The sequence below is a fragment of the Anguilla rostrata genome, chromosome 11 (genome assembly GCF_018555375.3).
Source record: "Anguilla rostrata isolate EN2019 chromosome 11, ASM1855537v3, whole genome shotgun sequence".
Lineage (NCBI taxonomy): Eukaryota > Metazoa > Chordata > Actinopteri > Anguilliformes > Anguillidae > Anguilla > Anguilla rostrata.
The window spans coordinates 16,708,143-16,720,459 of NC_057943.1; the positions used below are offsets into that span (position 1 = coordinate 16,708,143).

A 12,317-nucleotide genomic window follows, 5' to 3' on the forward strand; every position below is an offset into this window, starting at 1 on the left:
ACACATCGATCAACTTATATCAACCATGTAATAAACAAATATATGTTTTTTTGTTTATGACAGGGTTGCAAGCTAGAGCCATGCATTTAAAGCACAGAAACAATTTGAAAATCATTAGGGGAAAGTATGAAATAAAAAAGCAGATAGTGGTGTGTGCACATGCTTTGAGCGGGCATGCACTGATACGGAATCGCAGTAGCAAAGCACAGGCTCTGGAGCGCGCATGCACGCACAGGTACATGTACACACATACTCACAGAGAAGGCACAGCAAAATTTACCCTGTGTTTCAGTAGACTGGCTGAACCAACCAAACTTTCCTTTCTTCTTTTCCATTAAGTCAGTCAGAGTAACCCCTTCATGTAAAATGCATGCAAATCCATGCATTCAGACAGCAGTTGGAAGCAGCAATATAGCAGAAAACATGGGACAAGAATGAGCAGCTATCAACACACACAGGTTAGGAAGGCAAGGACAAAGCAACACTGAACTCACAGAGAAGAGAACGGATATCTATAAGTAGCAGCAACTACATTTGGTAGCTCTATACAAACATGCTACAATGCCGGTAGAAGCAGTTATGTACAGTATATATGTTAGTATACATTTACTACTCCATACATAGCGGACACGGAGGCTCACAACACATTTGAAATGGTTGCAAAAGATCCAGATCATCCAAAGCAATTCATACAGTCGTGAAACTTTCCCGAAAAATCCCTGGACTCTTCTGGGAAAATGAAGAGTCTGCCTCTGCAGTATGCTGGGGTGTTTTCCAATATTGCTGAAGCATGCTTTCAGAAAAGGTTTCAGACTCACAGAAACATGTATCTCATCTATGTGGGTTTCTACTGTAGGAGGGAAGCGGTTACAGCTCACCTTCAGAACTACGGTTTAAACACAAAAATTTATATTTAAACTTCTACAACTTTTCTGATGACAATATTACATACTGTAGCAGTAAGCATTGCTCATTACTACAGTATTTATACTCTATAATATTCATAAGAAATCTCCATATTTTCGAACAGGCATATACATACAAAATCAGAATTAAATAAAGAAAGTTCATTTTCTAAAAAAAAAAACTTGGCTACATAAAGGCATTGCACAGGAAACAGGAAAACATTTCATAAAATAAAATATCTTCAGACAATAAACATGTTGCGAGAAACAGTTTCATTAAAGAAATGCTATTTTGCAGTGCTGTACTATTAGCACGGCACATTCTTCTGCCCAGGTTAGGAGGGGTTGATAAATATCCACTGGCCCAGAACCCCACACAATTGTTCCAAAGCAAACAAATCCAAACCAGCCCCAGCACCGCACCCGCCAGTGCCCTGGCATGAGGGTACTCCCCAGGTCAGGTGGGACTGACCGACAGCTGTCTTCACAGGGGAAAACCCGCTCCATGAACGTGAACAATTCCTCACTCTTCAGGCCCCCATCCACCCTCACCCCATCAAAAAGGCTTATTTTGCCATGCAGAACTGTTCTTGTACACATATTTTTGTCATTCATCTGCTGACTTGCAGAGTGTTTTACGACCTAGCAAATTACAGTTAATTGGGCCATTTAACTCAACGTCTGTACTGACTGTCATTCACTGAAGGGAGTCTGTGTATAATGGGCTAAACACAGCTAGAGGTTTGCATCGTATATTGTTTAATAATGGCACTGTGCCTACTCCAATAAAACACCAGCAAATTATGTCATCTCACAGCAGCTAGACCTACTGTTGGCCCTAGTCATTAAACATATTAAAAAAGTGTTCACGTTATAACTGTGAAGCAAAAATGAAAAGATCTGAAAAGAAGGCCAAGAGATGGAGCTGGAGTGTGCCTGGCTTCCTAAAGCCCTAGTGCTCCCACTGGCAGTCTTGCCTGCCTGCGTCATGTGGTGCTTACATAAAGAGGATTTGGATTAGGCCCTTTCCTCTGCATAGGTAATAATAATTCCTCCTGTCATTTCCTTCTTCAGATAGTGTGCAGAAGGGATATGCCACACTCAGAGTTCGTTTATAGACGTATACACACACACACATATAATACTCATATTAAGGATTATTTCCCTGTGAATCATAAAAACACTGACAAAATGCAAAAAGATGTCCCAAAAGATGAAGCATAACCATTCTCTTTCCATTCTCATTAATAAAATCTGTGAAATGTAAAGCACCCCTTTTCAAAGTTTGCTGTTGAAAGGTAAAAAGAGCAAGTACATTAACAAAACACAAAGAAAAATACATGGTCAGGTTGATCCATCCTTTTGTTGTGTAATTGACACGGAAATAGTTCTTCTTGAAAAGTAGATCAGGGCGTACAAAATATAACAATACCATCATAATCTCTGAACATGTACTGCTAATCAAATTGGCTTTTCTAAGTTGCTCACAGTACAAATTAAATCCAGGGAAAGTAATTGAATGGATCTTCCAAGAATCTGTCATTGCACATTAGCGATGCTCAGGTTGGCTCAACTGGAAATCAGCGAAACCAGCAGTTCATCTGCAGGTGAGGTGAATTGGGTCACAAAAAATTACGTTCTGATTAATCATGGAAGGGAGGTGGGTGGCTGAGATCGAAATTTGTAAAATAGATTTTAGACAAATAAAAGTATATTACATCTTTGAAGCTTAATTTATTGTCTGGAATGCATTACTGGGCAGTGTTGGGGAGTAGTGGATCTACATTTAAAGGAGCTACTAGTTTAACTACATAGGCTATATAGGCACAGGCATATTTGGGCTATTTCTTCTTTATCAGCTGGGTTTTTTTATCTGCCTCTTTCAGCTAATCATTCACATTCATTGGTGAGGGTGCCGTTTGGCCCCGCCTATTCCTCTGTTGTCATTGCACCAGGAGCCTCTCAGTTAGTGGCTTTAATTTGTCATCGTGTTAGTGGCTATCCCTAAACTTTACTGTTAGACCATGTGTCTTTTATCTTTGAATATATACTGTATGGAAATGCTACGCTAAATCATCCAGTTAAACAAAATCTGATTCTAAGGTATTTTGGCATTTGTCAGCAGAAGCAAAATAAAATCAAGGCAAAATCTGAGGCAGTGCCTGTGTGCTGAGACTACAATGCATTGAGCACAACCTTGAAGAACAAGGCAATCGTTACATCTTTACAGACTTTACAGATAGTACAGCGTGAGTGAATCTTATTCATGAACACAATGAATGTTAAATGTTAGACTACTTAAAGCTGAGAGGACCTGAGAGTTACATAATACTGCATGTTGTTTGAGTGCACTGTGAAGGACAGATCTTGTTGCCATAGTGAAAAATAACCATTATTTTAACCTGATTAGGATCTCACTGCGTATAATATATCAAGCTATGCTTACAGCTCAAGGGTAAACTCTGTCTGCGGGTTGACAGGGGGAGGGGTTGAGGAGGATGTTCACTTACGGTTGCGCTTGCCTTCACCGTCCTCCTCGTTCTCGGGGTCGATGTCCTCAGCCTGGGTGATCCAGTCCAGGTAGCCCTTCAGGTCCTCCTCCAGCTGCTGTTTCTCCCTCAGCTTCTGGAAGTCTCCACGGGCTTTGGCCTTCTCCCTCTCCTTGGAGAACTCTCTGGCAGTGGAACACGACAGGAGATGGATCAGTGCAGTCTTCGCTAAAGGTCATTTAAATCACTCACTCACTCACTCACACAGTTACTCACTCTCTCACTCACACACTCACTCACACAGTTACTCTCTTACTCACTCACTCACACACTCACTCTCTCACTCACTCACTCGCTCACAAATTCACTAACTCACTCACTCACTCATTCCCATTCACATACCAACCGCTCATCCTTGCGCTTTCATCAGAACCAGACTGAGGTTTCTCTCACCACCTGCAGTTACCACCTGGAAATTCATCTCTCTAGAATACACCTGAGCTGGATCTGCCCCTAAACGGTACAAGTGGTCCTTAAATAGCCTCAAAACAGTAAAACTCTCAAAATCCTCTACAAATCAAGACAAGCTCCTGCAAATAGTTAATCAATTTGACCAGAAAATACTAAAGAAAATAAAATCAACACATACACACAACATCTATAACTTGCACTGAAACTGTCAAAGCTGGGTTTTTCATTATTTGGAACCCTCAGGCATGATTTCTGGCTCTTGACATTCTACAGCAGTACAGTGTCTGATGAATTTCCATCCTAGAAGCCTGGTGGAACATTGCCAGACGCTACCCTTTAAAAATGGAGACTTAAATATGTTCATATTTGGTTATGTATGTGTATGTATATTTTCTGTATTATTATTTACTTATACATTTTATTTCATTATTTAAGCAGTTGCTGACAAAATCTGTATTATAATTCTGTTGGATGCCTCCATGACCTGTTTTTCTCTCTTTTTCACCTCCTTATTGTAACTTACATGATTGTTTGCTTTATCTACAAAACAATAAAAACAAATGGTCGCAAAAAATGGAGGCTTAGCATAATACTACAAGATTACCACTGAAGGAGTGCATCTTCTCTCCAGAACAGTGTGCAGAGGTATGTAGGAGGGGGTGGCTGCAGACAGCCTGCCCTGACCTAGTCACTGAAGGGACTACTGAAGAGGACTGTCAACCCCTGTGCCTCCTGTACCCCTGCCACCCAGTTACTGCTGGGACTTAATTAAAAAAAAAAAAATTAACAGCCTTCTGAAGAAGAATCTAAATTTTAAAATTAGAAAATAAACTAAGAAAAATGGGACAAAAGTGACAAGTAAGGTACTCTTGGCCATTAGACCACTCTTGGCCATTAGACCATCAGACCATTAAACAACCCACACATGTATAGCAACAGCCTGCATTATCAGCTGCTCCCTAGTATGATCCTTAACATAAAACAATCCACACATTAGCAATCTGCAAAAGGCATACGGCTTGGAGAACAGAAGATGTCTTCACCAATAACATGAAACGCAAATGGATTCCCTGCAGAGACTGCTCTTGCCATTTGCATGTAAGAGAAAGAAGATGTCATATGTACCTATCATACAAGAACAGAACTATAGTGTGTTCTAATGCTACAAAACTGTTCTGGGTATCCATTATGGAGAAACAAGGCGGACGGCACATTAATTGACCAATGAACCAGCTTCCATTCTTGATTTCCAATGGCTTTCCTGCATGCAAACACAAAGTCCAGGGGCTGAACACCAGCAGAGAGAGCATGCAAGAGTCAACCATCACCTTGCACCCACAGTGCACTGTCAGCCTCTTAACCAATCAGCCCCAGACATACACAAACAATCTGGGTCTACAGCTTTTCCCAGCTTCCTGACACTTGAGCCTTGGCATCAGTTGTCTGCATGGCCATGGCTGAAGGGCATGGTAAATGTTGACTAACCAACAAAACAATACCTGTGTATTCCTGAATTGACCAGAAGTGTACATGCTGGACAGCAGCACAGATTAAATACTAGGGGCTCAGGCTTTTCAAACGTTACCCTGCTTTGACGCACCATTGACAGATATGAATAACACATCAGATGCTATGATCATGGACCGTGAAACACACTTGGTCAAGGATGGATGGACAGATAGACAGATAGTCAATGAGTCCGACAGACAGACAGATAATAGACAGACAGTACAGGAGAGAGTACCATGCCCACTTACCCACTCAACACTCCCAGAACCAGATTAAGCACGAAGAAGGACCCAAAGATGACCAGGCTGACAAAGTACACCCAGGGCAGCTCAAAGCCCATGGCATCATTCATCTGGGAACAGTAGTCAGTCAGCACAAATTTACAGCCAAAATGGAAACAGAAGGACACTGGGAGCCTATAACGTTCCAGTTTACTGGTGCGTGGGACGAGAGGTGAACAGCGCTAAGCTGCCGTTAATACTGGAACCAGCCTGGTACTCCACACATTAGCCCATGGTGTTGTCATGCTCTTATTCATTTATGTATTAGGTGAAGATATAAAAACATCTACCTAGGCATAGAACAGAAAACGTTTCCACGCATCAACAAGTATCATATTCATGAGGTTGAGTACAGAGCGTACTAACCACTGTTTTTACAGAGCAAAATTAGCACCCAATCAATTTAAAGTGTGGGTGAACTTTCTGTTTTCTATACTGGCCAGAGACAGATGTGTGTACTCCACTGTGTGTTTGTGCCAAAACATCTGTGCAGAGAACCAACACCCCCGCAGACCTGGGGGCAAGCTTTTTCTTCCAGTGTGGTCCATACAAGCCTCTCCATTCCATTTTGCGATTCAGTCCACCCCCCACTCAATTCTACTGTAGACGTTTCTCCTTTGTCTCTGCATTGTCATATTACCCTTTGATGGCTTAATTTGCATATGTTTGTCATGGCAACCAGGAGGGAGAGAGCAAGTGTTGCGAATAATGGACTGGCAACAGTTGGGGGGGGGCTCACCCAGTACAGCACGTCGGTCCACCCCTCCATGGTGATGCACTGGAACACTGTCAGCATCGCGAAAGCGAAGTTGTCAAAGTTGGTGATGCCGCCGTTGGGGCCGTGCCAGCCTTCTTTGCATACAGTACCGTTGATGGGGCAATGGCGCCCGTGACCTGAGATTGCACATGGTGCTGGTTCATCTTCAGCTATTGAATCTGCAGGGAAATAAGGGCCTCGCTTAGAGGAATATAATGCCATAATCTCACTCAATATTAAAAAACATCATACTCCCCTTGCAAATATTGTTCACTATATTATTTGTATTATTTGCTATCTTATGGTGTGTTGATGTGCATGATGTATGTATTAAAATCACTTCCTCAAGCTCTTCCTGTTAGCTTAAACATTCCAGGTCCCATTATATAAGGGTGTGACCTAACATACAATGTCGCTCAACTGGGAAATATCTAGCAGAGGACAATAGACTGCCACCTGATCACTAAATCTCAACAAAGCCTTTCCACATGCCATTCAGAACTCCAGCAAGGCAACAGACTTCCACATATTATTTCCATCCATCGAACACAGAAAAGAAAAGCAGATGTTCCCAACACCAGACCTAGCATGGAATGGAATATCATGTGCATTTTCAACAGGACACAGTTTTGTTTATTAAATCCAGTCACCCTGGCAGGGAATTAAGGCTACAGTTAGAAATATACTTTGACGTAATTGATCTGTTTCCATATAGAAAGGCATTATCTGCCCAATCACTCTGAGGCATGTAAACACCAGGGCAGAGATTACATCACAGCTGCAGCCGAGTGATTACGATGTCTGCGGCGGCCCATCAAATGCTTGTGCAACGGATGCAGCTACAATGTCCCTCATTACACTGTGATTCTACCGTGGCATTAAGCTGGGGACAGCGTAGGTGTCACATGTTGAATGTCACGTGACCTTCAGATTGTGCAGAGAGGTTTGTAAACAATAGTGAGCTTTCTGAAGACACGGCTGTGCTCATTGCTATGGAAACCAGTTTATCCCTTCTATCACTTCAGCTCAGGTTTCAACACCACAGTCTAACAGCTGATGGAAGACATTATCTTTGGGTTGAATTATGGAAACTGTTAGTTAAAATCCTATACATATTCATTCAGCAACGCATGAATATACATGATTACCATTTTAGAAATCACCTGTTTTTCTTAAGCATTACATTAATCACCAGCCCTGGACTTTGTTTTCTTAGATGTGCATAAATAGAACTACATTCACTTGCAGGTTAACACAGGAAATTCTTTCTAATATGAATGATGAAAAATGATGCAGTCACAATGTACTTTAGAAACCTCTAATTTTTCTGCGGTTCATTCAAGTGAATCAATACTTCAGAAATAGATTAGTGTACTAACACTATGTATTCTAGTAATGATTAAGGAAGGGGCAACAGACTTACTTGTGCCAGAAATGTAACATGTCGCGTGCATTTTTCCAATAAAGAGCTCCAATCCTATAATGGCATAAATGATGATTACAAATAAAACTAACAGGGCTATGTGGAGCAGAGGGACCATGGCTTTAATAATGGAATTCAAAACTACTTGTAAACCTGAAAGACAAAAAAAGAAAGATTAAAATGCATTTTTATATTTATTTCACACATTCAGCGTACATTTATTTGCAGCATGCTGTACTATTCTGTGGAAGACTATTCGGTGCAGAAAGCTTTGCGATTCAGTATATTTCTGTTGTTAGAGGCCATGCCTCAGTATACAGCTTACATTCTGTGGTTGGTGGGGGAGGAGGGACACACAGGCTCCCCTGTATCCTGTTCCAACATCAATCCTAATTACACCCCTACAGCAGGACGCACACCTCCAGCACTGCACCACAGAGACAGGTCTGCCTCTGGGCCTCAATCTAACCGCATCACATTTGTTACCCGATCTGCTGACAAACTGCTCCTTCCTGCTATTTCACAATCCCGGCCAATATGTGCTGTGATTGCGACCCCCCCTAAGCCTCCCTCCCCAGGGTCAGTACCGCCGCATGTTTCTGAAAGGCCACTGCACCACACGGCTTTCCCCTTTTTGTCCTCCTGGAACCATCTGCCATTATTCTTTTATATATAGATATATCTGTATAAATGAATCCACTCTGTGGAAGCTGTGAGAAGAACTGTGGATCAGGATCAGCCTCCCTTTGCAAATGCGGATGATGGATTTGTGAAAAGAATCTCAAATCTCTGAATGATTTTACCTCCATAACACAGGACCCTCCCCCACCCATCTTCCATTCAGCCCAATGAGTCTCGTACGCCCGTTTAGAAACACTTGGGCGTCTCTGCCCTGTAGACCCACTGCTCTGAGCGAGGTGCCAGTTAAGAGGGGCGGGTACTCACTGGGCACTCCTGACACCAGGCGGAGAGGACGCAGCACTCGGAAGGCTCGAAGGGCTTTGACGTCGAAGCCACCCGGCTTTCCGCCCGACTGGTGGCTCCCTGCATCTCCCTCTTTGGTTAATACTTCCAAAAATACGCTAAATAACCTGTCACAGAAACCACACACATCCGTTACCCTCCCCAGCCACTTCATTAACATCAGCGTTGTGTCACCTGCCATATCGGATCTGTCTGCTTGATTTTCCGGACCACAGACAATTTCAAGCTAAGAGATGGAAAATACAGAACTCCATCTCATACCCATTGTTTTCCATTGTTCCATTTCTGTTGGCTTGGCAAATTTGAGAAAAAGTATACAATTTACTAACATACAGTCCTGCAAATGCCTTGTTTGTTTCACAGCGCGTGTACTGAGGCACATGCTGCATTCAGATAGGGGGTGACCTAGCTATGCAGTGGACTGTGTGTAGAGTACACGAAGGAAGAACAAAAGTGAGAGAAAGAGAAGAAAGACAGAGACAGAAAGAGAGAGACAGGGACAGACACAGACAGACAAACTTGTCCCTCCACCAAAAAAAAACATTATATATCCCATCCTTTTTCTAGGCCATATAGCTACATGCCAGCCTGTATTTAATCTTGGGATATTTACTCTGTGTTTCATGCCTTCATCAGTTTGCATAATGTCTTGCTGGAACAGGTGTGTGTGTGAGATAACCATGGTTTCTGCAGTGGGGAGGTGTGACATGCCTCTCCTGTCATCCACAAAGACAGGGGGCATTGTTCTGCATGTCTTATATGCAGAGACACACATGACAGTTGTTCAATGAAGGAAGACAAACGTCGCCGCTGACGACAGCTAACTGCCCTGATTTTCCTCGGATACGCTTCTCTGAGACAAACGGCTTCCATGTTATTTCTATAAATAAATACATAATTCTCAAAAAAAATTTCAAGTGAGTATTTTTTATTAATACCTGAATTTTTAGCATTGTCTTGATATTCTAATGAGAAACATTTATTAGCATCAATTATTAGAAATAATGTGTGTTTAATGCAGCACTTTCAAAACATTTTATTATCATTCATGTGAAACTTGAAATTAGCAAAGGGTGTGTTTATTTAAGGGCTTGTTTAATTGCTCCACATAACAGTATGGCATTTTCATTGAATAACACGTTCAGAGTCACATATCTAAAAATTCAGGCAACACTGCTATCCAAATTATCATTCAAATTTTTTGTAAAATCTAAGAAATTTTGCATACCCAGACCACCTGTCACCTTGGGGACACTTGAGACAGTTTGGCATCCTTGGACAAATGACCATTAAATGTTATTCTATGAGCAGGGAACAGTAATAGTATCCAGGTCACCATTTTGTTTCACAAATAATAAAAAAATATGCTTAGTATGGGTTTACTTTTCCTTAGGCACTCACTTGAAATTTCATATAAATGCACATAGTATTTTTATACCACTCATGGTGATATGGAAGGGTAGTACTGGGAAAGGACTACATTTAAAGGAAGTGTCTATAACCTTGGCCTGAAGCAATCACACATACTTAATCACATCCAGGACTCTATCAGATCTTAGCAGAGTGTTATGCACATGACAGTCTATCGCTTGTCGTTGACTGTAAGCTGTTATAACAACAGTGTTCACTTGCATTTAATGGGATTGCCAACCCATGCATAATTTATTTAAAACGTGTTTGGTATAACCTCAGCATTGCACATTTACAACTGTGAAAATTATCATGTAAATTGCTTGCTCAAACTATTATTTATTTTTATTTTTTGCTATTTTCCCTTTTCTCCTAATTTGAAATGCCCAATTGTACACCAGCGCTCGCTACTGGATCCTCCACTACCAGTCTGGGAGTGTGCAGGCCAGCATGTGCTCTCCTACGAAGCACACAATGTGAAGCACAGCTTCTTATCACACAAGTGAGCCTGGAAAAGAGATGCAGGAAGACGCTTCCAAACATGCACAGCCAAACATAAGCCTGGGGGGCTACACTAAGATACACTAAGCTTGTATCTTTTCCAATGTAAATATTCCCAATGAAACCACTAGTGAATTGTGGGACTGGTGGTCTTTCCCCCGGGATATGCATGGCTCCGGGGTAACACAAGGCCTTTTGGAGTCTTTGTCTCACAGCCTAGGTAGTGACAGGCAGCCATTGCTCTTACTACCCCACAGTCCTTTTCACCCAGGGAGATTCATCAACGATGACTCTTGACCCTAACATTTGACGGCTAATTGAATTTTACCCAACGGAGCAGATTTGATGCAGGACACAGACAGAATAAAACGAGGTGTGATTTCTATCCCATTATTTACTAAACACAAACAACTGACAAGTACAGAATGAAGACGGGTACTTACCCTACTACTACAATTATAAAATCCAGCATGTTCCAGCCGTTCCTCACATACGCGTTCTGGTGCATTACTAATCCATATGCTATAATCTTCAAAAAGGTTTCAATGGTAAAAATGATAAGGAAGGCATATTCTACTGTTTCCTGCAAGAGAAAGAGAGGGAGGGAGAGAAAGAACAAAACAAAAATGATTAATGAATAAATTAGTTGATAAGATTTTTAAATTCAGTACTGAGTAGACAATTATAGGACATACTGATCTGAGCCACTGTTCCTCAAATACTATATTTTTAAAATATAATTAATTTCATGCTCACACTAGTTTTAAAGGACAGCAGACAGTCTGCCCTCCTCATGTACACACTTATTCATTTAATGTCCAAGAGTTCACTTCATTCAGGGGGAAAACAGAGAGAGGGATGGGGTCACAGTACAGAAAGTGTCTCAGTGGGGAATCAAACGGGAGGATTCATATATGAGCTGAAAGTTGACCGTCCTCTGAACTGCACCACATGGCCTCCCAGTCACACTCTATTAAATTATATTTGCGGGGCAAGTAGCCAATTAATAATTTCCATTATACTATTTTTACAAGTAAAGCCATTGACTGACTCAAGCTACTGTTGTGCTACAAACAACTACTGTACACAGAATTGCACTCACAAAGAACTGTGTTCTAATGCTAATCATAAGCATTCACATGCTAATCACAAGTATTCATTATTGTGCACAGGGGAGTCAGCAAGATTAGGTAATACCTAATTGTTCCATGCTTTTATTGAGGCAGAATACCATTTAACCCAAACCCGATCATGCACCAGATTTAAATGGTCCTATAAGATCTTAACAGACAGCCTTATGGTGCATTTTTGGAGCAGTATGGTCACAGATGAAACCCGCTTGTGTTCGAGCTACAGAGAAATCTCACATGAGGCTCTGAGCAGCATTACTGTATGTACTCTGATGTGTTAACTGCTACACTATGCACAGTGCTCTTCTCCATGCGAAAACAGTTTTGGGACACGGCTAGCACAGACGCTACCAGCACATTTTGGGAGATGATATACACTGCCAGACCAAACTCAGCATGCGCAATCCATCCATTTTCAATCACAAATAATTCCAGCCATAAGCAACAATAAATCTTC

The 12,317-nt window shown here is 41.6% G+C and overlaps 1 protein-coding gene across 19 annotated transcripts in view; it reads right to left on the bottom strand.

Annotated features, from left to right (window-relative positions):
* Positions 1 to 12,317, bottom strand: part of LOC135234095 (voltage-dependent L-type calcium channel subunit alpha-1D-like) — an 89,103-nt gene that overhangs the window by 35,271 nt on the left and 41,515 nt on the right. For all 19 annotated transcript variants that reach the window (XM_064298269.1, XM_064298277.1, XM_064298273.1 and 16 more), the window contains exons 4-9: positions 11,174 to 11,313; positions 8,781 to 8,926; positions 7,836 to 7,988; positions 6,395 to 6,591; positions 5,623 to 5,726; positions 3,416 to 3,579 (exon numbers count right to left, since the gene is read on the bottom strand). In XM_064298269.1, the coding sequence (XP_064154339.1) occupies positions 3,416 to 3,579; positions 5,623 to 5,726; positions 6,395 to 6,591; positions 7,836 to 7,988; positions 8,781 to 8,926; positions 11,174 to 11,313 (904 nt within the window). The remainder of the gene's footprint in view (positions 1 to 3,415; positions 3,580 to 5,622; positions 5,727 to 6,394; positions 6,592 to 7,835; positions 7,989 to 8,780; positions 8,927 to 11,173; positions 11,314 to 12,317) is intronic.